General features: G+C 46.3%; 2 protein-coding genes across 2 annotated transcripts in view; both read left to right on the top strand.

Annotated features, from left to right (window-relative positions):
• The window catches only part of LOC309342309 (cholesterol 24-hydroxylase-like), a 31,128-nt gene extending 28,793 nt beyond the window's left edge, over positions 1-2,335 (top strand). Inside the window, exons 14-15 of the mRNA XM_081862838.1 lie at positions 268-334; positions 1,356-2,335. Coding sequence (XP_081718964.1) covers positions 268-334; positions 1,356-1,517 — 229 coding nt within the window. The 3' untranslated portion in view covers positions 1,518-2,335. The remainder of the gene's footprint in view (positions 1-267; positions 335-1,355) is intronic.
• Positions 2,336-4,846: 2,511 nt separating this feature from the next.
• Positions 4,847-19,823, top strand: LOC309342495 (extracellular tyrosine-protein kinase PKDCC-like). Its single transcript, XM_081863009.1, is given in 8 exon segments — positions 4,847-5,501; positions 8,242-8,364; positions 10,258-10,529; positions 14,773-14,852; positions 14,964-15,068; positions 15,402-15,578; positions 18,686-18,775; positions 18,778-19,823. Coding segments are annotated over 8 exon segments (1,467 nt in total). The 5' UTR covers positions 4,847-5,021; the 3' UTR covers positions 18,918-19,823.
• The last annotated feature ends 1,882 nt before the right edge of the window (positions 19,824-21,705 follow it).

Raw genomic sequence — 21,705 nt, 5'->3', positions numbered from 1 at the left:
GAAGTAACGGGCTCCATTACTTCTGGGTTGCCACAGAGCACAACCCGAAAGCGCTCAACCTGAAGCACATTCAACCCGAGGTATGACTGTATCATTGTTGTACCGAAAGAGTGGATCAGGTACACTCCTAAGCAGGTGGAGTGAGTTCAAGGTTGCAGTGAAGCCATTGCTAAGGACGCTGTCTATGCAAAGCCATTTCAATAACTCTTATCTTGAGATTCCTGCATTGCAATTCTATGATTTTCTCTCTCTCTATTATTTTTTTAGACCATACTTTACCTACTTCCCATTTTCCCTTGGAGGTCATACCTGTATCGGGCAACTATTTTCACAGGTAAGGCAGTGGCCATTAGGATTTCCAAGTCCCCTCTTAAGTGGCACCTGTCCTTTTAAAAAGCCCATCTTGGAGGTCTCTAAGCAGAGGTTAGATGGCCATCTGTCATGGATGCTTTAGCACTGCAGGGGGGCTGGACTAGATGACCCTCGGGGTCCCTTCCAACTCTACAATATTCTGTGATTCTACCTTGCTGATCCAGGAGCCTGGGCAAAAGGACTTGTGCAACAACAACAATAATAATAATAATAAATTTTATTTATATCCCGCCCTCCCCAGCCGAAGCCGGGCTCAGGGCGGCTAACAACACTAAAACAATACAACATTATAAAAACATTATAAAAATTAATTAAAATCAAGGGTGGGGTGTGTAATAGCTTCAGGGATGGTGCCCCATAGCCCAGCCTTCCCCAGCTGTGGGTTCCCCAATATTTTATGTATTTAAAATATATAGATCTCTATATAGATCTTGCGGTCAGGCTCTGGGCCTCAGCAAGGCAGAACTCAGGCTTCGTTCAGAGTGAGGTTTAGGCCATGTTCACATCACACAATTAAAGTGCTGTGATATCACTGTGAACATGAACAGCTTCCCTCAAAGAAACTATAATTACCGTAGTTAAGAGTTCCTTGCCAAGAGGACTTGATTGTTAGACTGTAGTTCTTTGGTATAGTTCTGTAGACTATAGTTCTTTGTGAGGGCCATAAAGGTCTCAGCAGCAGAATGATGGTTGGAAATTATATATAGATTTTTTTTAAAGTCTGTATCACTTATCGACCTGTAATTTTTATTTTTAGATGAGTCAAATAAAAACAAATCCAAACTATTAATTTTTTTCAGCGCTCTCGATTTCTTAGACTGCTAGATTTTTATTTCTTTATTTAATGGCTGAATCTAATCCTGTAGTTTGAACAAGCCTAGAATAAGCATTTGCACTTATCTGGAGATAGTGTTCAACTGTGTCAAAATGGCAAGAGCCAGTTTACCATTCATTCATTCATTCATTCATTGTTTTTATCACAGATGGAGGCGAAAGTGGTGATGGCCAAATTTCTGCAGCGGTTTGAATTCCAGCTGGTCCCGCCTCAGAGCTTTAAAATTATGGAGACAACATCGCTGAAGCCATTAGATGGCTTAGTATGCAGACTGAGACCACAGTGCCACCTTCGCTGTGAAGGGGATTAAATAATCAGCAGCAGGACATTGTCATTTGCAGCTTGAATTCCTACTGGAACCCGCTTAAAAGTTCCATTTCCCGGCGCGTTGGAGGAGGAGAAAGCTCATTTTGGAGTTGGGGCCATTTTGCAATCATAGTTGATGGGTTTTTTAAAAAATTATTTAATCATTTTTTCAATACAAACAACCGCAAAAGACACTACAACAAATACCATAATAACAATAACACAATTTGACAATTCAGATTTAAATACACTGATATACCTATGACTGCACCTTTTTAACAATATTTTCCCACCTCTCTCTCCTCCCCCCACTTCCCACCACTATCATAGTTGATTTGTGTTTATGTGTGTTTGCCTAAAGCAGGCATCCCCAACCTTCGGCCCTCCAGATGTTTTGGACTACAATTCCCATAATCCCTGACCACTGGTGCTGTTAGCTAGGGATCATGGGAGTTGTAGGCCAAAACATCTGGAGGGCCACAGGTTGGGGATGCCTGGCCTAAAGGGTTATCTATTGGGGGCTTTGTGGTGTTTGTCATCATAATTGACTTGTACAGGTTTGCCTATTAAGAGGTCTATGATTGTAGGGAGATATTTGTAAGACGTAAGGTAAGGTCCAGTACACAGCAGCAGTGAGAGAGGGCTGGGACGATGGGGTGTGTCCTGTGCTGATTAATAATAATAATAATAATAATAATAATAATAATAATAATAATTTTATTATTTATATGCCGCCTATCTGACTGGGTTGCCCCAGCCACTCTGAGCGGCTCCCAAGAAAATATTAAAAACACAATGCAACATCAACCATTAAAAACTTCCCTAAACCTTCAGATGTTTCCTAAAAGTCAAATAGTTGTTTGTCTGTTTGGCATCTGATGGGAGGGCGTTCTGCAGTTACGGTGCCACTGCCAAGAAGGCCCTCTGCTTGTTCCCTGTAGCTTCACTTTTCACAGTGAGGGAACCGCCAGAAGGACCTCGAAGTGGACCTCAGTGTCCGGGCTGAATGATGGAGGTGGAGACACTCCTTCAGGCCAGCACCAGGACTTTGGATTGCGCTTGGAAATGTACTGGGAGCCAATGTAGATCCTTTAGGACCAGTGATTGGCTGAGGGTGAAGTGTGACAGAACAGGTGGGGGGGACAGGAAAAGGGGGGGGGATGCTTGATCTGCATGAGGAATAGATTTATAAACCACAAAATATCCAAGCACTGTTATGGAAAGCAAAACATGTAAGAATGTGTTATAATCAACTTTTTACTATAATAATAAAGTTTTGTTTGTTCAAACCATGTCTCATATTTGGCCAAAGTATTCATGTCTATATGGTGGCAGCAAAATACCGATACGTAATTAGAAGATGGATCAAGGTATTAAAGCCTAGAGCAGGCTTCCTCAACCTCGGCCCTCCAGATGTTTTTGGCCCACAACTCCCATGATCCCTAGCTAGCAGGACCAGTGCTCAGGGATTATGGGAATTGTAATCTCAAAGCATCTGGAGGGCCCACTTTGAGGAAGACTGGCCTAGAGCTTAGAACTCCATAAGGCAAATTGGAACCTGGGGCAGGAGATCAGAGAACCTTTACCAAGGAAAAGTGATTTTTGATTTAAAGTATCTTCTTACTCCTAAATGGTAGGCTTGGACAGGGGCGTGTACATCAGGCTTCCTGATGATAGTGGCGCCGTGCAATGCCACATCTAAAAATTGACAACGCATGTGGATTATTATTATTATTACAGTGGATGCTCGGGTTGCGAACATGATCCGTGCAGAAGGCATGTTCGCAACCTGCAGCATTCGCAACCCGCAGTGCTGCGTCTGCGCATGCGAGGGTTGCGATTCGGCACTTCTGCGCATGTGCAAAGTGTGATTGGGTCCATAACCCAAAAAAATGCAACCTGAAGCATTTGTAACCCGAGGTATGACTGTATTGCAAATTCAAGTGGAAATGTTGAGAACTGAATCCCCCCCCCCCATTTTTTTTTTATATATATATTTTTTTGGTGATTTTCCAGATTTCTCACACAGAAATTTAAGGTCAGAAACATGGGGCAAGAAATATAATTATGGCATGCTAATCACAGTGGCTTTTACATTTTTATGCGCCTAACGGAACTCCTGGAACTTTCCACTGCAGATACTTTTTCTGCTGAAGATACAATCTGCTCTCTCTCTTTGCCATATGATCAAAGCTTCCGAGAAACCTTTCTCAGTTTTCAGCTAGACCTCAGAAAGCATCCAGAAATGCAGCCCAGACCACAGTTTAAGAACTTACCCTAGTGATTCCATGCTTCCGAACGCAACAGTTTCTTTCCGTGGTTAACTATACAGTGGTACCTCTGGTTATATACACTTCAGGTTACATACGCTTCAGGTTACAGACTCCGCTAACCCAGAAGTAGTACCTCAGGTTAAGTACTTTGCTTCAGGATGAGAACAAAAATCGCACGGTGGCAGCAGGAGGCCCCATTAGCTAAAGTGGTGCTTCAGGTTAAGAACGGACCCCCGGAACGAATTAAGTACTTAACCTGAGGTACCACTGTATATTGTGAATGAATCATTCAGCTCCATTTTTCTTCTTCTGTGCACATGCGGCATGTCCTATGAAGGAAAGCACTAGCATATTGGGCTCTGCATTGCCAGGGTTTCAGGCAGGAGACATTCCCAGCCCTACGTAGAGACCCCTGGAATCGAACCAGGAACCTGCATATAAGCAGATACTAAACTTGTTGTTGTTTAGTCGTTTAGTCGTGTCCGACTCTTCGTGAGCCCATGGACCAGAGCACGCCAGGCACTCCTGTCTTCCACTGCCTCCCGCAGTTTGGTCAGACTCATGTTTGTAGCTTCGAGAACACTGTCCAACCATCTCGTCCTCTGTCGTCCCCTTCTCCTTGTGCCCTCCATCTTTCCCAACATCAGGGTCTTTTCCAGGGAGTCTTCTCTTCTCATGAGGTGGCCAAAGTATTGGAGCCTCAGCTTCACGATCTGTCCTTCCAGTGAGCACTCAGGGCTGATTTCCTTCAGAATGGAGAGGTTTGATCTTCTTGCAGTCCATGGGACTCTCAAGAGTCTCCTCCAGCACCATAATTCAAAAGCATCAATTCTTCGGCGATCAGCCTTCTTGATGGTCCAGCTCTCACTTCCATACATCACTACTGGGAAAAGATACTAAACTACTAAGCCCAAATTCTGATGCCTGGATAGGAAGTTAGCTTGGTTAGAGCGTGACGCTGTTAACGCCGAGGGATTAGGTTCGATCCCCCCGCCTATTCCTGCACTGCAGCGGGGTTGGACTAGTAGATGCTCAGGGGTCCCTTCCAACTCTCCCATTCTAGGAGAATCCCTCTGTTTTCTTCGCCTCCCGATTGGAGAAATGAGGCTCTCCAGGGGAGCTAGGCGGCGGCTTGCTGCAGCAGACACGCCTCTGGGGAGGAACCTGACCCGGTTTCCCACGCGAGGCAGAGTCGAAACGCGGCACTGGACGCTCGCCGGTTCGGAGCTTGGGTCATGCGCTGCTGCCCGGGCTCCGCTCTGCCGGCGCGCTCCGGGGCGCTCCTCGCCGCCCCTGCGCTGCTCGCTTTGGCCCTCGTTGTCTCGGGCCCTTGGCGGCTGCTGGAGTCCCCAATGCCCCCGAGCCTGATGCGGGAGCTGGAGCAGCGGGAGGTGGATCTGCGGCTCTTGGCTGCGTCCGCCCGGGCGGCTTGCGCCTTTTCTCCCGCCGCGGGCGCGCTGGGTTGCGCAGAGCTGAGCGGCGCGACGGGCGTGCGCTTGGTGGGCTCCGGGATCACCAAGCTGGTGCAGAGGGCCGTCCTGCCCCGCGCAGGAGGCCACGAGGTCGCCCTGAAGTCCGTGCACGCGGCCGGCCGCGACGTGAGCCACTGCGCGCAACGCTACGCGCACCCGAGCGGCTGCTACCGCTTGGCCGCTTACAAGCTGCTCAAGGAGATGGTTCTGCTGCAGAGCTTGGAGCATCCCGGCGTCGTCAAGGCACGTAGCACCGGTCTGGGGAAGGCAGGGGAAGGCCGACCTCATCGGGAACTCCGCAGGATTGAATAATCTGGGGGAGTAGCCCGGTGCGCGCCTTTGTGGTGCGATCCTATCGTGTTAGGATTGCAACCCGCATTGCAGGGGGTTGGACTAGTTGACCCACGGGGTCCCTTCCAATTTATGATTCTATGCTATGAAGCTTCACTGAAATCAGTTTGCGCTGGGATTAAGGCTGCTTTCTTGTGCGCACTTTCCGGCGAGGAAGCCCCACCGAGCGGAATGGAAACTGCTTCTGAGGAAGCGAATGGTAGATTGTGGCAGGGGCCTAAGTGGAAATCGTACTTTAAACTCCCCACCGCCGTAATATCACTTGCGGTGGGTGACCTGTGATAACTCACTGGGAAGGAAACGTCAATCTGTGCATGCTTAACTGTACTGTTATTTATTGTCCACGTGGCGCAGGACTTGAACTGTCACACTAAGAAATGTTATGGGACTGGGTGCTGTTCTGGCCTCAAACTTAACTGCACATTCCTTGGCATGTTTACTCGGATGCAATTGTCATTCTGTTCAATGGGTCTTACTCACAGATTTACATGGCAGAAAATCCCAAGTTCTGTGCATTTTACTTCCAAGGATTGTAGCTTGAATACATGTGTTCAATCATATTTTGCTGCAGTGCTTTGCACTATTTCTGCATTTATTTATTTATTTATTTATTTCATACACCACCTTTGTCTCCCAAGGGTCTCAATGTGGTGTACATGACTCTCCTCCCCATTTCATGTCATCCTCACAACAATCCTAGGTCCCAGTCTCCCAGGTCCCAGTCCAACACTCTTTGACCATTACGCCTTTAAATTGATTGCAACTGGATCCTAAATAGTTTTATCTTATATAGAACGAAGCAATGTATACTTTTTAAATTTTTTTAAAAATGTGTTTAATTAGAAGAAGTGTTTTTTTGCTTTCCTCTAAGCCAGGCATGGCCAAACTTGGCTCTCCAGCTGTTTTGGGACTACAACTCCCATCATCCCTAGCTAACAGGACCAGTGGTCAGGGATGATGGGAACTGTAGTCGCAAAGTGGCTGGAGGGCCAGGTTTGGCCACCGCTGCTGTAAGCAAAAGCGATTGCGATCGCAGTCTAAGCTGATGTAATTCCAAGTATTTCTGCCAGCTGAGGTTTGGAGTTGTTAAGTAGTGTTTCTCCCATCAAAGCACCTATACTGGCTTCAACTGCTGTTGAAGGGTGTGTTCTCTCTTTTAAGTGAGATAAGCCTGTGATAATTGCTTATGGAGGTTATGAAGACTATGTTGCTTCCTGTGATCTGCCGCTTCCCTTGTTCCTCCTTAGTGCTCCACTTCCTGGTTGTTTCTTCGCCAATTTGTACTTTATTAAAGAGGAACAAACCTTCCCATGAATTACTGTCTTGAAATGTCTAGACTTAGATTGCCTTTCTTCTGGGCCACTTTCCTCTTTCTCCCAGGGTAAGTAGAAGGCAGATCTGGATCTGCTGACAGATCTCTGTGTGCATTGGAGTAGATCACCAAAGCTACTTGACTCCTAATAGTTGAACAATAATGTTGTTCAACTGCACACTTAATGGCTTCTCTTGGATTTGCAGGAGTTGACAGAGGGAAAATCCTTCTGAAACAGTGGTTCCCAAACCACCACTGCTTGAAAATTGCCGAAGATCTTGGCGGACCTCTTAATGGGTTTTCTGCCTGTTATAATGACATCTGGTAACGCATTTTGTTAAGTACAGCACGATTTTGAATGGCGTTTCCCACAATTTTTATTTTCTTGTGTTCCAATCTTGTAGAATATCAAACACAATAAGAAATAATGAAATGCAATATGAGAAGTTAAAAGAAGCAATGGAAAGACAATTAAAAATCAAGAGGAATATTTAATGTGCTGCACCCGCCATTCGTAGCGGCTGCTGTTCTTCACAGACACACCATTGACCACACCACCAAATGACGCTCACCACTCGTGCTCCATGGACCACAGTTTGGGAACACCTATTTTATACTCTTAAAACCTTAGTAGTAGTTGCCAACTTACGGAATTCAGTTGATGGTCACTAGCTGCAATCCTAAACCCATTTACCTGGGAATAAGCCCCACTGACTAACCAGGCTTGCAGCCCCTAACCAGGCTTGCAGCCTTAAATGGCATTGTGCATTCCTCCAGCCTCTCTGCCCAAAGAGATATTTGCTTAAAAGAAAGGGTGGGGACAGCGAAACTCTTACGGGAAAATGGGAAATGTTTAATCACAAACATACCTTAGATAAGTGAAGCTCTTACATCTGCATCCTGTTAACTCTTTCTTGGTTCAATTATTGTTAATGACCTGACAGAGCTCATTAGGGGGCGGGGAGGGAAAAGCCATAGAAAAGGTACCGGTACCTCTTTGGAATTGAAATTACTCTTGGCTAGGTTAATGGTAAATAAACATCAATGGGAATGCACTGTTCTTTGAGCAGTATAAACATTCAACTTCAAAATGCACACTAATTAATGTTATGGTTTCCTATCCAGTACTATCAGCGTGCTTGAAACCACAACCACATAGGAATATTCCCACTGTGGAATCTCCTAAGATCTGTTGAGGGTGTCCCTCCACCCCACTGCAAAGATCTGCATTGCCAGTTCTGCAAAACACACACAGATCTTATCTTTCATTCAGCTGATTTCAGCATATAACGGCAATCTGTGCATTTCCTCTTTTGACAGTTGCGTGGTCAGTGCTATGATCCTAGCTTAGTTCCTGAAATGAAGGTGGTCACCGTTTTGGAGTTGGGTGTTCCCCTGGAGATGATTCAACTTCTGCAGACCCCCTGGGAGGAGAGATTTAAAGTAAGAAAACAAACACCAAGAGAGCTCATTTCATTCAAAGACCTTAGGACTCTGGCTGAGGGCAGATGGAATTGATACTGATCATCTTCTCTGTTTGCTGATGAAACTTGCTCTGGTATTATTATTATTTTAATTGCAATTCACCTGTATCCCACATCACTGATGATGGTCTTAAAGGTAAAGGTAAAGTCTTAAAAAGTCTCAAATAGTTTGATAAAATGAACCTGGGAATGGCTGCTTGACCTTAAATTATAATGCAAGAAAATGACCTTCACCCAGATTTGCTATAAAACCAACCCTCCCCTCACTGACCAGAGTAAAAGTGTCATTTTACTCCTTATAGGAAGCTGCAGTGTGTGGACTATTTGTCCATTTAGCTTCAGTATTACCTACTCTGACTGGCAACAGCTCTCCAGGATCTTGGGCAGAGACATTATACAGAATAAGATGGGGGAAGAAGAAGAGGGGGAGAGGGGGTTGGGGTTTAATACGTTTGTGGGGTTTTATGCCAGTGTCACTTGAGTAGGTTCTCTGTTCATTTATGTTATATGTATATGTATATACACACATACACAAATAATAATAATAATAACAACAACAATAATAAATTTTATTTATACCCCGCCCTCCCCAGTCAGAGCTGGGTTCTAGGTGGCTGACACCAATAAAATCACAGTAAAAACTTAATGGGGGGGACCCAATTTAAAATACAGGTTAAAATGCAGCCTCATTTTAAAAGTAGCCGATAGATCAAGACCATAAAGGGAGGGAAACATAAGGGTCAGACTGAGTCTAAACCACAGGCCAGGTGGAATAGCTCTGTCTTGCAGGCCCTGCGGAAAGATGTCAAGTCCCGCAGGGCCCTAGTCTTTTGTGACAGAGCGTTCCACCAAGTTGGGGCGAGTACTGAAAAGGCCCTGGCCCTAGTTGAGACCAATCTAACCACCTTGTGACTTGGGACCTCCAAAATGTTGTCATTTGTGGACCTTAAGGTCCTCCGCGGGGCATACCAGGAGAGGTGGTTGGATATCTTTAGTTGGCTGCAGTGTTTGTGGGGTCTTGTGGCCATCTGCGAAGAGCCCTGATTTATAGGTTTTGCCTTTTATTACCACTCCCTTGAAGTCAGGGGCTGCCCGGATTCGGATTGCTAGGGGTTCAAGGGCCAGGATGAATAGAAAGGGGGAAGAGTGGGCACCCTTGTTTTGTGCCTCTTCGGATTGCTATGGTACTAGAGTCCATACCATTGACCCTACATTTTGCTGAAGCTTGGGAGTAAATTTGTTTAAGGGTTTGTAGGAAGTTGGGGCCAAATTCCATGTTGGTTAGTACTGCTAAGAGGAATTCCCATTCTAAACAATCAAAGCCTTTAAGGGTGTCCAGGGACATAATCATCAGTGGGAGTTTGGTTGTTTTTGCTGTGTTCGATCAGGACTTAGTGATTTCCTGATGTGGCCAGGGAGATAAAGGTAAAGGGACCCCTGACCATTAGGTCCAGTCGTGACCGACTCTGGGGTTGCGGCACTCATCTCGCTTTATTGCTCAAGGGAGCCGGCGTACAGCTTCCAGGTCATGTGCCGAGCATGACGAAGCTGCTTCTGGCGAACCAGAGCAGCGCATGGAAATGCCGTTTACCTTCACCCCAGAGTGGTACCTATTTATCTACTTGCACTTTGACGTCCTTCGAACTGCTAGGTTGGCAGGAGCAGGGACCGAGCAACGGGGATTCAAACTGCCGACCTTCTGATTGGCAAGTCCTAGGCTCTGTGGTTTAACCCACAGCGCCACCCACGTCCCTAAGGAGATAGATTTTATGAAATAAATAATGTTAGGCATCCCTTTTCCATTTATTCGGATGCTCCCAACCAATAAAAGTGTATTCACCTTCTCTTTCAGCTTTGCCTGGAGCTGGCTGAGCTGCTCCATTACTTGGCCAAGTCTCCTCTGGGTTCCCTGGCCCTCCTGGATTTCCAGCCCAGGCAGTTTGTCATGGTGAACAGGGTCCTCAAAGTCGCAGACCTGGATGACGTGAGCACTGAGGAGTTGTCCTGCGAAGGGGATGGGGACTGCACCCTGGAATTCCCCACCAAAAGCTTCTCTCTCAGGTGTTCTGCGCAGGGGAAGTGTGAAGGAATAAATGAGAAAAGGAACCTCTTCAATGCTTACCGGTACGTGGGGTGATTTTATTTTATTTTAAAATGCCGCCCAAAACCAGCATCCTGAATTTCACAGTGCTGCTATGTTTTAATGATTGTGTGATTTGTGCCTTCTTTTTATTGAGAATCCACTTTGGACAACTCCTTTTAGGAGGCAAAAAGTTAGGATTAATAGCATTTAATTGCATATACCGTATTTTTCGCTCTATAGGACGCACTTTTTCCCCTTCAAAAATGAAGGGGAAATGTGTGTGCGTCCTATGGAGCGAAGACGCCATAGCCCCGCTACCCTCTCCCGGCTGGAGAGGTGACACGCGGCTATGGAAGGAGCCTCTATAGAGGATAGCAGCCTGCTTCCCGGAGCACCGGGCGCGCTGAAATCAGAGCACCTGGCGCTTCGTAACACACCCGCAGCGAGGGGAGCCCTACAGGAGCTCCCCGCAGGGCTCCCCACACTGCGGATAGCAGCCTGCCGCCCGGCGCGAAGGGCACCCTGCAGCAGAGCGCCCCTCGTGCCGGGCAAACATCCGCAGCGAGGGGAGCCCTGCAGGAGTTTCCCGCAGGGCTCCCCACGCTGCAGATAGCAGCCTGCTGCCCGGCACGACATGCGCCCTGAAGCAGAGCGCCCCTCGCGCTGGGCAGACATCCGCAGCGAGGGGAGCCCTGCAGGAGTTCCCCGCAGGGCTCCCCACGCTGCGGATAGCAACCTGCCGCCCGGAGTGAGCGGCGCCCTGAAACAGAGCGCCCTTCGCACCAGGCAGACATCCGCAGCCTGGGGAGCCCTGCAGGAGTCATAGCCCCGTGACCCTCTCCCGGCTGGAGAGGTGACGCGCGGCTATGGCAGGATCCTCTTTAGCCGCGCGCCACCTCTCCAGCTGGGAGAGCGCGTGAGGGGCTAAAGAAGCCATAGCCCCGCGACCCTCTCCCAGCTGGAGAGGTGACGCCCGACTATGGCAGCAGCTTCTCCGCTGCTCCCTGACCTGCTCTTTGGGGCTGGTGGTGGGCTTCCCCCCGCCAGCCCCAAAGAGCAGGTCGAAAGGAACCTGAAGCCTGGAGAGCGAGAGGGGTCAGTGCACACCGACCCCTCTCGCTCTCCAGGCTTCCAAGGTAGCCGCCTGAACGCACCTTAAACGGCACCTTGTTTTAGAGCGGGAAAACAAGAGGGGGGAATTCTCCCCCTCTCTGCGCAGCACCTCCTGCCGCTTCGCTGAAGGGGCGCTGGGCAGAGAGGGGGAGAATTTTTTTTCTTGTTCTCCCCCCTCTAAAAGAAGGTGCGTCCTATTGTCCGGTGCGTCCTATGGTGCAAAAAATACGGTAATTATTTAACCGCTAAAGCATGACTCAAACGAAAGAGCCGTATCCACATGTACCAAAGTTTCTATGTGCTCATCAAGGCATCCCCTAACTTCCCACCCAATTGCAAACAAATGTGTGTGGGGAACTCCTAGGGGACTTTACAACCTCTTTCTCCCATGACTGCCTTTACCAGGAAGCAACATGCTGAGGTTGCATCAGGCAGAGGAGTCTAGAAATGCCACTTTCATTCATAAGAATGAGTGAGATAAAAGAGAATAAAAGGCTACACTCTCAATAAGGCCTGCTTCCGAGTTTAAAGTAGGTGGAGCTCAGCACACAAAGGAAGGCTTCGGAGCTCCATTCTTCTGGGACTGGATTTAATCAGTGCAAAGCAAAAAATTATACAGTGGTACCTTGGGTTACAGACGCTTCAGGTTACAGACTCCGCTAACCTGGAAGTAGTACCTCGGGTTAAGAATTTTGCTTCAGGGTGAGAACATAAATCGTGCTCCGGCGGCGCGGCAGCAGCAGGAGGCCCCATTAGCTAAAGTGCTGCTTCAGGTTAAGAACAGTTTCAGGTTAAGAACGGACCTCCAGAACGAATTAAGTACTTAACCTGAGGTACCACTGTATGGTCATTTGTGGGTCATTTATTTTTCCATGAGAGGCAGAGGCTGAGCCCCAAACTACCCAACCCAGTGAATGACTGAGGCAGATTAAGATAAATGTACCAGTTACACTAAAGCCATCTATTGTAGTGCACAAATGTCCAGTAATAATAAATTAATAATTTTTATTTATACCCCGCCCTCCCCGGCCAGAGTCAGGCTCAGGGCTGCTCACACCAGTAAAATTACAATAAAAACATAATAGGGGTGGGAGGAAGCAATTTAAAACACACCTTAAAATACAATTTAAAATGCAACCTCATTTTAAAAGTAGCCCATAGATCAAAACCATAAGGGGAGGGAAACATAAGGGTCAGACTGAGTCCAAACCAAAGGCCAGGTGGAACAGCTCTGTCTTGCAGGCCCTGCGGAAAGATGTCAAGTCCTGCAGGGCCCTAGTCTCTTGTGACAGAGCGTTCCACCAAGTCGGGGCCAGTACTGAAAAGGCCCTGGCCCTAGTTGAGACCAATCTAACTACTTGCGAATTGGGACCTCCAAAGTGTTGTCATTTGTGGACCTTAAGGTCCTCCGTGGGGCATACCAGGAGAGGTGGTCCTGTACGTGCATGGGTCCTAGGCCGCAGTAATCAGGGTCTGGATGCTTCCCTCTGCTCAGGGACTCAAGGCTTTCCGAGCCAGCAGGCACCAGGCTTTGCAGCTGCTGACCATCACTTGAGCACTAGCATTTGCAAAAACCACTTTTGGTAAGGAGTCGTGCTTGCATCTGCCCCACAAGTAACATCATACGTGATGTTGGTTGTTGGACAGGTGGTGTCAGGGACTGGCTAGATGACAAGGAATGGTGGGAGGTACCAGCTGGGGAAGCCACAGAGGAGGAAGGCTCAGAGCCCAGGGGTTGTTGGTGGGACGCTAAGGAGAGGTCAAGGGGAGAAGCGGGAGAGGAATGGTTGAATGCTGAAGCGACAGGCTTTAGTGAGCATGGGGAGCCTGTGACAGGCAGCAGCTTAGACTCAGAGGCTGAAGAAAGGGGGGCAAAGAGGCTGCAGGAAAATCCCAGGAGTTTGCCTGTCCTACTGCAACAAGCTCCCCTCCCAAGGACACACAGGGCGATGCGTAGGGCAAAACAGAGATTACAGGTACCCTGATGTCATTTGAGGCTGCTTGGGAAACCTAGAGGAAGTAGAAGGCAGGGACAATCACTCCTGGCAACAGCTCTAGAGGAGCAAGTCCAGTCAGGAGGTATTGATGAGTTTCACGATGCCAAACTCTGCACCTCGTGTGCTGACCTGCCTCTGAACCAGCTTTGACAGGTGGGCATGACTTGGCCAAAAACAGCCTCAAAGGCCACATGGGGAAGCCTATGTTGGCATGCACCCAAGGAAACGGGGGCAATTGGCAGGCCCCCAGCTGGCTCCAGCCCACTGGCTGGTGCGCCAGACGAACTCTGGTCCTTGGTCCAGCATAAATCTGCGGCCCAGGCTTTAGAAGACTGAGCACGCTATTCAGCACAGAAAACGCCACGCAAACAGAAGTGGCACGAGAGGCTGTGTGAGCATATTTCCAAGCAGGTTTATTCAGCGTAGATCAGGACAAAAGGAAACGTGTCTGATCTCCTTCGTATCCAAAGCAAAACAGCAAAGCTATACACAAACGGAAGGTCCCAGCATACTGTGCTGGAATGTAAACAGACATGTGACATGCAACAATTCCACACGTCTGTCCCTTAAGGCGGAACAGAATTCTCAACAGCCTGGTGGACCTAATAGAAGTTCCCTATGCCTGCCATAGCACTTCCGTGTTACTACACTGTGTATCTGCCTCCATCTCCCCAGACAGGGTACAATTGGAAGAGGCTAATTTTGTCTAATGCTGTTGGAAGAGGGCATGTGCTAGTCAGAAGCTCCATATGGCCAGCACCTGAGAAACAGTGTAAATCTGAAGAGCAGATTTCAGCAGATTCGAAGGGAAGGGAACCTTAAGTCAAGGACTAAATTTGATCAGTCAGACAACCTGATTCTGTTCTGCCAGAGGGTAGTTCGTGTTCCAATACAGTTACCCGATGCAGGAGAGGACGGTGATCCTGCAACTTCAATATTTTCCATGCAAGCTGCATCTGCTGTAATTGCTTCTTCAGTGCAGCTATTATATTTGCAGGGGCCTCAGGAATTTTTTTGCTTGCTTTCAGATCAAGCCTTCAACATTGGGAGAGATGAGATACAAAACGTGTAGGATTTTAACAACACATGACTCTTAATTGCCTTGTGCTGTAGAAATATGGAAGATCTTTGACACAGAATTTTAAGATTTTAAAATAGATGTATTTATTTGCAGGTATTTCTTCACTTATCTCCTGCCACATACTGCACCCTTCGTTTTGCAACCCATTCTGAAGGATATCCTAAATGCCACAGGTACATTCTAATGGGAATTGGGTTTTTTTTAAAAAAAAGTTTTAAGTAAGAGCTGCTCTTAATCGCCTTCCTTCTTTAAATCATTCCCCCTCTCCTCTTCTGTAATTGTAGGTGATTTGCGATACGGAACAAATGAAACCCTGAGAGCTTTTCAGAGAGTTTTGCATTTATACAAGTCTGGCCTTTATCTGCAGAAAAAGCCTTCTCAATTGAAAGGTACATTATTTCACACAATATACTCTTATGGGCTTTACATAATGGTTGGATCTCAGTGGGGGAACAGCAGTTCAGTGGGGTGCCAGCACAACTCACATTCCTTGCCTGTGGGGTGGGGTGGAGTCGCTTGGTGAGTGGCATTGTCCTCTAAGAGAAGGACAGTATGTTCCGGGCTGCCTTTTTGTTGAGATGAGATTCGCAGCTGATCTGCTAGGGAAGAGCACTAACAACGGCACCGTTTCCTGTTTCTCCCGCTGATTGCCAAATCCGAAAAATCTCTCTGTTTCCAGCTGCGTACATAATCGTATCATCTTGTCTCTTCCCCTTTCCAAGACTACATTGCCTTAAAGGGCTTCCACAGCAGGGATACAGAGGACTACAAGTGCTGGCCATCCTATCGCCACTTGGGGTGCATGCTCTCTGTTCACAACGAAGAGGAAGCTGCCGCCATTTGCAATTCCCATCCTCAGTGCCAACATTTCTTCATCACTCTGCAGACAACGTGGACAGGTGAGAGGAAGTGACATAATATTTCTAACAAGCGCCAATCATCTCCCCCACCCCCCACCCCAACTTCTTTTTTAAAAAAGAAAGAAAAACGCCATAGTTATTCTACAACATAGGATCCAGTAACCTGTTCTAGGTGACACGTTCAAGATTCACTTAAAATACAGGTAAGCTTTCTTGCAGTCCCCTTTAAGTTACCTGTTATACCTTCCTCGGTGTTCATGCAGTTGTTTAAATTAAAGCTCTGCCAATCCTCGTTTTTTATTTATTTTCTAAATTTGCAGGCTGCTTTTCCGTGTGGATATGATGAAAGCAGTTCACAGCAGAACAGCAGTGCTAAGCGGTGGATCATTACAGCAGCAATAAAATACTAAATAATTTTGAAACATAAAGGGGCGACTCTACATATAACTCCATTTTAAAGCTTATATTGGGCTAATTTTTTCTTCTCGTACCTCCAATCCAGAGTTGCATCTCTTTCCATTTGTTGTCGTAATTATTTTTTGATCTGGATTTTCATCGTTCTATATCTTCCAACCAGTAACAGGGCGAAGTAATCTGCTTGTTATGCATTGGTTCTTGTCTGAATACCTCGGGGGTATTTCAAGATGAAAGAGCACTGCTCTTTTAATTACAACAATGATATTTAGGATATTCTTTTTATCTACCTATATCCCCAGACCAACAAATTTTCCCAAATGCCCTTTAATTAGCACTGATTATAGCCTTTCATTGAAGGCAGCTAGTGGGTGCGTGTGCAACCAGGCAGATATATCTTATACCATCAATTATCCTGTTTTAGCTGACACTTCTGCAGCCATCTAAGCTATTACCCTTAATGTGAATAATGAAGGATGCAGATTGAAGCAAACCAGCCATTGCCATTAAGGATAGAGGGGGGAACAGCTACTGTTTGCAAGTCTCCGAAGTGTGGAATGCCCCACTCCCAATTTTACGTGCCCCTACTTCTTGTTGTTGTTTAGTCATTTAGTCGTGTCCGACTCTTCATGACCCCATGGACCAGAGCACTCCAGGCACTCCTGTCTTCCACTGCCTCCCACAGTTTGGTCAAACTCATGCTGGTAGCTTCGAGAACACTGTCTAACCATCTCATCCTCTGTCGTCCCCTTCTCCTTGTGCCCTCCATCTTTCCCAACATCAGGGTCTTTTCCAGGGAGTCTTCTCTTCTCATGAGGTGGCCAAAGTATTGGAACTTTAGCTTCAGGATCTGTCCTTCCAGTGAGCACTCAGGGCGGATTTCCTTCAGAATGGATACGTTTGATCTTCTTGCAGTCCATGGGACTCTCAAGAGTCTCCTCCAGCACCATAATTCAAAAGCATCAATTCTTCGGCAATGAACCTTCCCTACTAGCTCTTCCTTTTGGATCCCCCTCCATGCATGCAGCACAAATAGCCGTGGGCAAGGAGTTCGCACAATCAGGGCTTTGGATCTTATGGAAATATTTGCATAGAATCAGAGTTGAATGGGACCCCTAGGGTCATCTAGTCCAACCCTCTGCAATGCAGGAATCTCGGCTCAAGCAATCCATGGCCATCCAACCTCTGCTTACAAACCTCCAAGGAAAGAGAGTCTACCACCTACCAAGAGAGACCATTCCATTTCTGAACAGCTGTGACTGTCCGAAAATTTTCCCCAATGTTTGGTTGGAATCTCCTTTCTTGTAACTTGAAGCCATTGGTTGGGGTTCTAGCCTCCAGAGCAGGGGGGGGGAGCTTGCTCCATCTTCCATGTTAAGATATTTACCTCTTTTCCAGGCTAAGCGTACCCAGCTCCTTCAACCATTCCTCATAAGGCCTGGTTTCCAGACCCTTGATCATCTTGGTTGCCCTCCTCTGCACATGTTCCATGCACATCCTTCCCTGCAGTTGTTGCATGAACGCTAGGAGACGGAGAACACAGCACAGCCCTGCTCACCTGTTGGGTATTACCTGGGAGTGGAACACCTGAGTATATTGATTGATTCAATTTATATCCAGCCCTTCCTCCCCCAAGGAGTCCAAGGCAACCAATATATACAATTTAAAAGCAGAAATGGAGCAAAAAAAAAAAGGCATTCTAAAGCAAATCCACTATAAAAAAATGCTTCCACCCAATGATCTCGAGGTTGCCAGTAACAGTATTCTTCAGCCACTAAATGCCTGGGAAAACAAGAGTGTTTTCAAACTCCTCTTGAAAGTTAATAATGATGGAGACAGTGTATTTCATCATGGTGGGCATTCCACAACTAGGGAAACACCGCTGCGAAGGCTTTCAGCACCACCAAGAAGACCACGCCTGCTGAATGTAGGGTCTGAGATGGTTGGGCTTGCTGATCGGAAGGTCGGCAGTTCGAATCCCCGCGACGGGGTGAGCTCCCGTTGTTCAGTCCCAGCTCTTGCCCACCTAGCAGTTCGAAAGCACGTCAAAACACAAATAGACAAATAGGTTCCGCTCCGGCAAGAAGGTAAACTGTGTTTCCATGCGCTGCTCTGGTTTGCCAGAAGCGGCTTAGTTTAGTCAGGCTGGCCACATGACCCAGAAGCTGTCTGCGGACAAACACCGACTCCCTTGGCCTATAGAGCGGGATGAGCGCCGCAACCCCAGAGTTGTCCACGCTGGACCTAATGGTCAGGGGTACCTTTACCTTTATATACCTTTATGTTAGTACTTATACCTTGAATTGGTCCCAATAGTTCACTGACAGCTAGTTCAGTGCTTTCAGAGCTATAGTCCTATCAGGCTGCCCCACTCAACAAGCTAACAGGTGCATTCTGTGCTAACTATAGATAGCTGCCACTTTGAGATTTGTCACTGATGGTGGTGATCTATACAGTCAATATAGAGCACACCTTGGTGAGGACAGGTTCCAGTCACCATGGGAGAGGATTGCAGTGAATGCAACATGGACATTGGCTTGTAATAGTAGAGGCTGCGAGAGATGCTGCAGGAATTCCTTACATCTTAGATTGAGCATAATGTTTTCTCTTTCTGCAGTGCTTTTACATTTCCAGTGTTATCATTTTACCTCAGCCTGTGTTGCAACTTTTACAGATCTTGATTTGTTCTCCCACCCACACCCACCCCCTCTCAAAATTATTTTCTCCTTCAGGTAGGCCACTTGCTTTGTTTCGAAGCAACTTGACCGAATTAATTCTAGGCGGCAACAGAGTGGTTTATGTTAAGCGATCTGCAGCGTCAAATACAAGCCTCTTACAAGGAGACTGGGAGAATACGGAGTTCTCAGACAAGGAATAATCACTGGAACTAACTTCATCCACTCAAGAGTTGATGATGTGCTTCAGTTCTGCTTCGCGATCTTTCTCTGGGACTTCTCAAGTTAATGGCTGGTGTTTGAATGATCAAAGCAAACCTTCCTTTTTCATAAGATGGAATAACCTGGACAAGTAGTTTACATGATCCCAGGCACAATGGTCAGAAATGTGCACAACTTGATTTAAAGCACCACTAAAGCCTTATAATGGATTGTCAGCAGCTGTGTCAGCCAAGCAGTAGTTGTTACCATGAAAATATCTTGTTGTGCCAGCTCTATGTGGTTGTATCAGTCCAGCTGGGAACAGGCATAGATGGAAGCATGCTATTATGCACACAGTTCCTGTCCCAGATAACAGTTTTTGTTCCCAACAGACCTGCAAGTAGGTAAATCCGTCCTCATGGTCCCCTCTGAAATGCCTGATCAGCACTGTTAAGCTCTTTTAGGTTTCCTGGCTGCCATCTTCATTTTGGATGCAGGGATCATTGCAGACTCAGGGTGTGTCCAAGTGTCTTAAAGTTTATTTATAAGTATATAGGTCCACCTAGGCTCAAACACTCCCAGCAGCAAATTCTACTGTTTCACAACAGATCTCATGAGAGAAAGCTCAACTCCCAGTGCTTTCCAGAACTCAAAAGTCTGCAAAATTCTCCCTGTCTTCCTCTCCATCTGAAATTCCTAAATCTAGTGTGTCCTTTTTCGTGGACACACACTCAGATCTAGATTACATCAAGGGTAGGTATCCCTTCTGCCAAGATGTCTGTACCCTGACATTCTTGACTAGTTATGAGCTATTGATCTCTTAATTTCCCTGACATGAAATGCTTGTCTTAAAGGAACATTACAGTAGCCTTTGTGACTCCATTAACTTCCCAACACATGCATACACACCCCTTTCTTAAATACAACAATATATCTGACAAATGATCGTTTTACTATAGCCAGTAAAGAGGAAAGAAAAAGGGACATGTACCGTATTTTTCGCTCTATAAGACGCACCAGACCATAAAACGCACCTAGGTTTTGGAAGAGGAAAACAAGAAAAAAAATATTCTGAATCCCAGAAGCCAGAACAGCAAGAGGGATCGCTGCGCAGCGAAAGCAGCAATCTCTCTTGCTGTTCTGGCTTCTGGGATAGCTGTGCAGCCTGCATTCACTCCATAAGACACACACACACATTTCCCCTTACTTTTTAGGAGGGAAAAAGTGAGTCTTATAGAGCAAAAAATACGGTATTTCATTTTTGGATACAGAGTCTGCTGGTGGTTTTGGTTTGATGTACAGCTTTTATTTTTTTAAGTATCAACCTTGGAGGTTTTCTCAGTGTTACTTTCAGTGAAAGAAGTCCTGCTGAGCAAAATGTTCAAACTAATTATGTATAAAAAGTGTGTTTTATATAAAGGGATTGCTTTTTTCTTCCCTCTGAAAACAGATTACAGTTCATTTTCTTTTTTAATGGTTATCATATCTTATGTTAAAAAGCTACTATGAAGTGTTGGCCAAAAGCCTATCCTCACAAGTTATTGGCTGACTTGCCATGATGTCATGGAATGTCCATGAACATTCTGACTTCTTAAGAAAGAAATCAGGTCTGTTTCACTTGTTAGTGTCTCCAGTCAGGGATTTGTACATACTATGTATCTACACACCAAGGATGGAATGAAGGTAGATCAGGATCATTTGGTAGAACACTAGTCTTAATTTCCCTTGGCTGCTGAAGAGCAGTCTAAAATGTGTCATGGCTGCCAGAGAGCCCCGCCCCGCCAGGTGGCCCAAATCCTTGACCTGTGTGAGTCTTCACAGGAGGTAAGCAATAATTTTGGACTCTCTGAGCAGTTTAACAACGCCATCAACAAAATGAGTCTCTACCTTAAGTAATACTACTGAAAAATGAAGAAAACTCGGGGTAGCTGGAAAAGGATCATAAGCCCTATTCAGTTCTGGGACATGAAACAATTCCTGTTCTCAGATTTCTTTAATTCTAAACCTGTCTCTTTTGCACAACGTTTTAGTAAAATAAAATTTTAAAAGCCTGAAGTGTATCCACTCCCTGCTGAAGTCAAAGGGACCTCCCTCTGAGTGAACAGAAATAGACTTATACTGTAAGGAAAGCAATGTGCTTAGCTGTTGTCGGCATTGAAAGCAGCCTGAAATGTTTGTGGCCATATTACAGTGGTTGCTATGCTTTCACATGCAGAATGGTTCCTTGCAATACCTGTCAAATGTAGGGGTGTCCATGTAGCCTTTGTAAGGTAGGTGAGACATCAAGATTCTTGCTTGGAATGAGGGGAAACTTGAACACATTGCCATCTTCTAACCGTCCCATTTTTCAGGCAAAAAGAACACTGGCAACATAGCATAAAAACACAATCAAACCATATGCGATAATGCCGGCAATGAACTACTTCATGAGAGTTTAAAGCTAAATTATAATATTACTGGAGCACGCACATACACACTACAAAATGCAGAGAACAGGAATATAATTATCCTCCACAACATGGTCCCACACCCAATAATATTGGCCTTGGAGCAATACTTAAAAGTATAAGTCATACAGAGTAGACCCATTGAAATCAATGGGCTTGAATGTTATGGCCAGCTTAAGACTTTAGCTTTCAGTGGGTTTACTGTAAGCAACGGGCTTGAGCCGCATTTCAGCCATACATTTAAAGCACTATGACACAGCTTTAAACCATCATGGCTTCCCTCAGTGGATTCTGAGAGCTATAGTTTTATTAAGGGAGCTGAGTGTTGCAGAGGTACAGTTCCTAATGTGGTTTAACTATCAGTCCCTCTTCATAGAGGAATTGCATAAGGGAATCTGTGAGGGGGAATAAGGGGTCTCCTAGCAACCT

Source organism: Podarcis erhardii, assembly GCF_964252035.2.
Source record: "Podarcis erhardii genome assembly, chromosome: 1".
NCBI classification, from domain to species: domain Eukaryota; kingdom Metazoa; phylum Chordata; class Lepidosauria; order Squamata; family Lacertidae; genus Podarcis; species Podarcis erhardii.
This window is presented reverse-complemented; position numbering and strand designations above follow the sequence as displayed.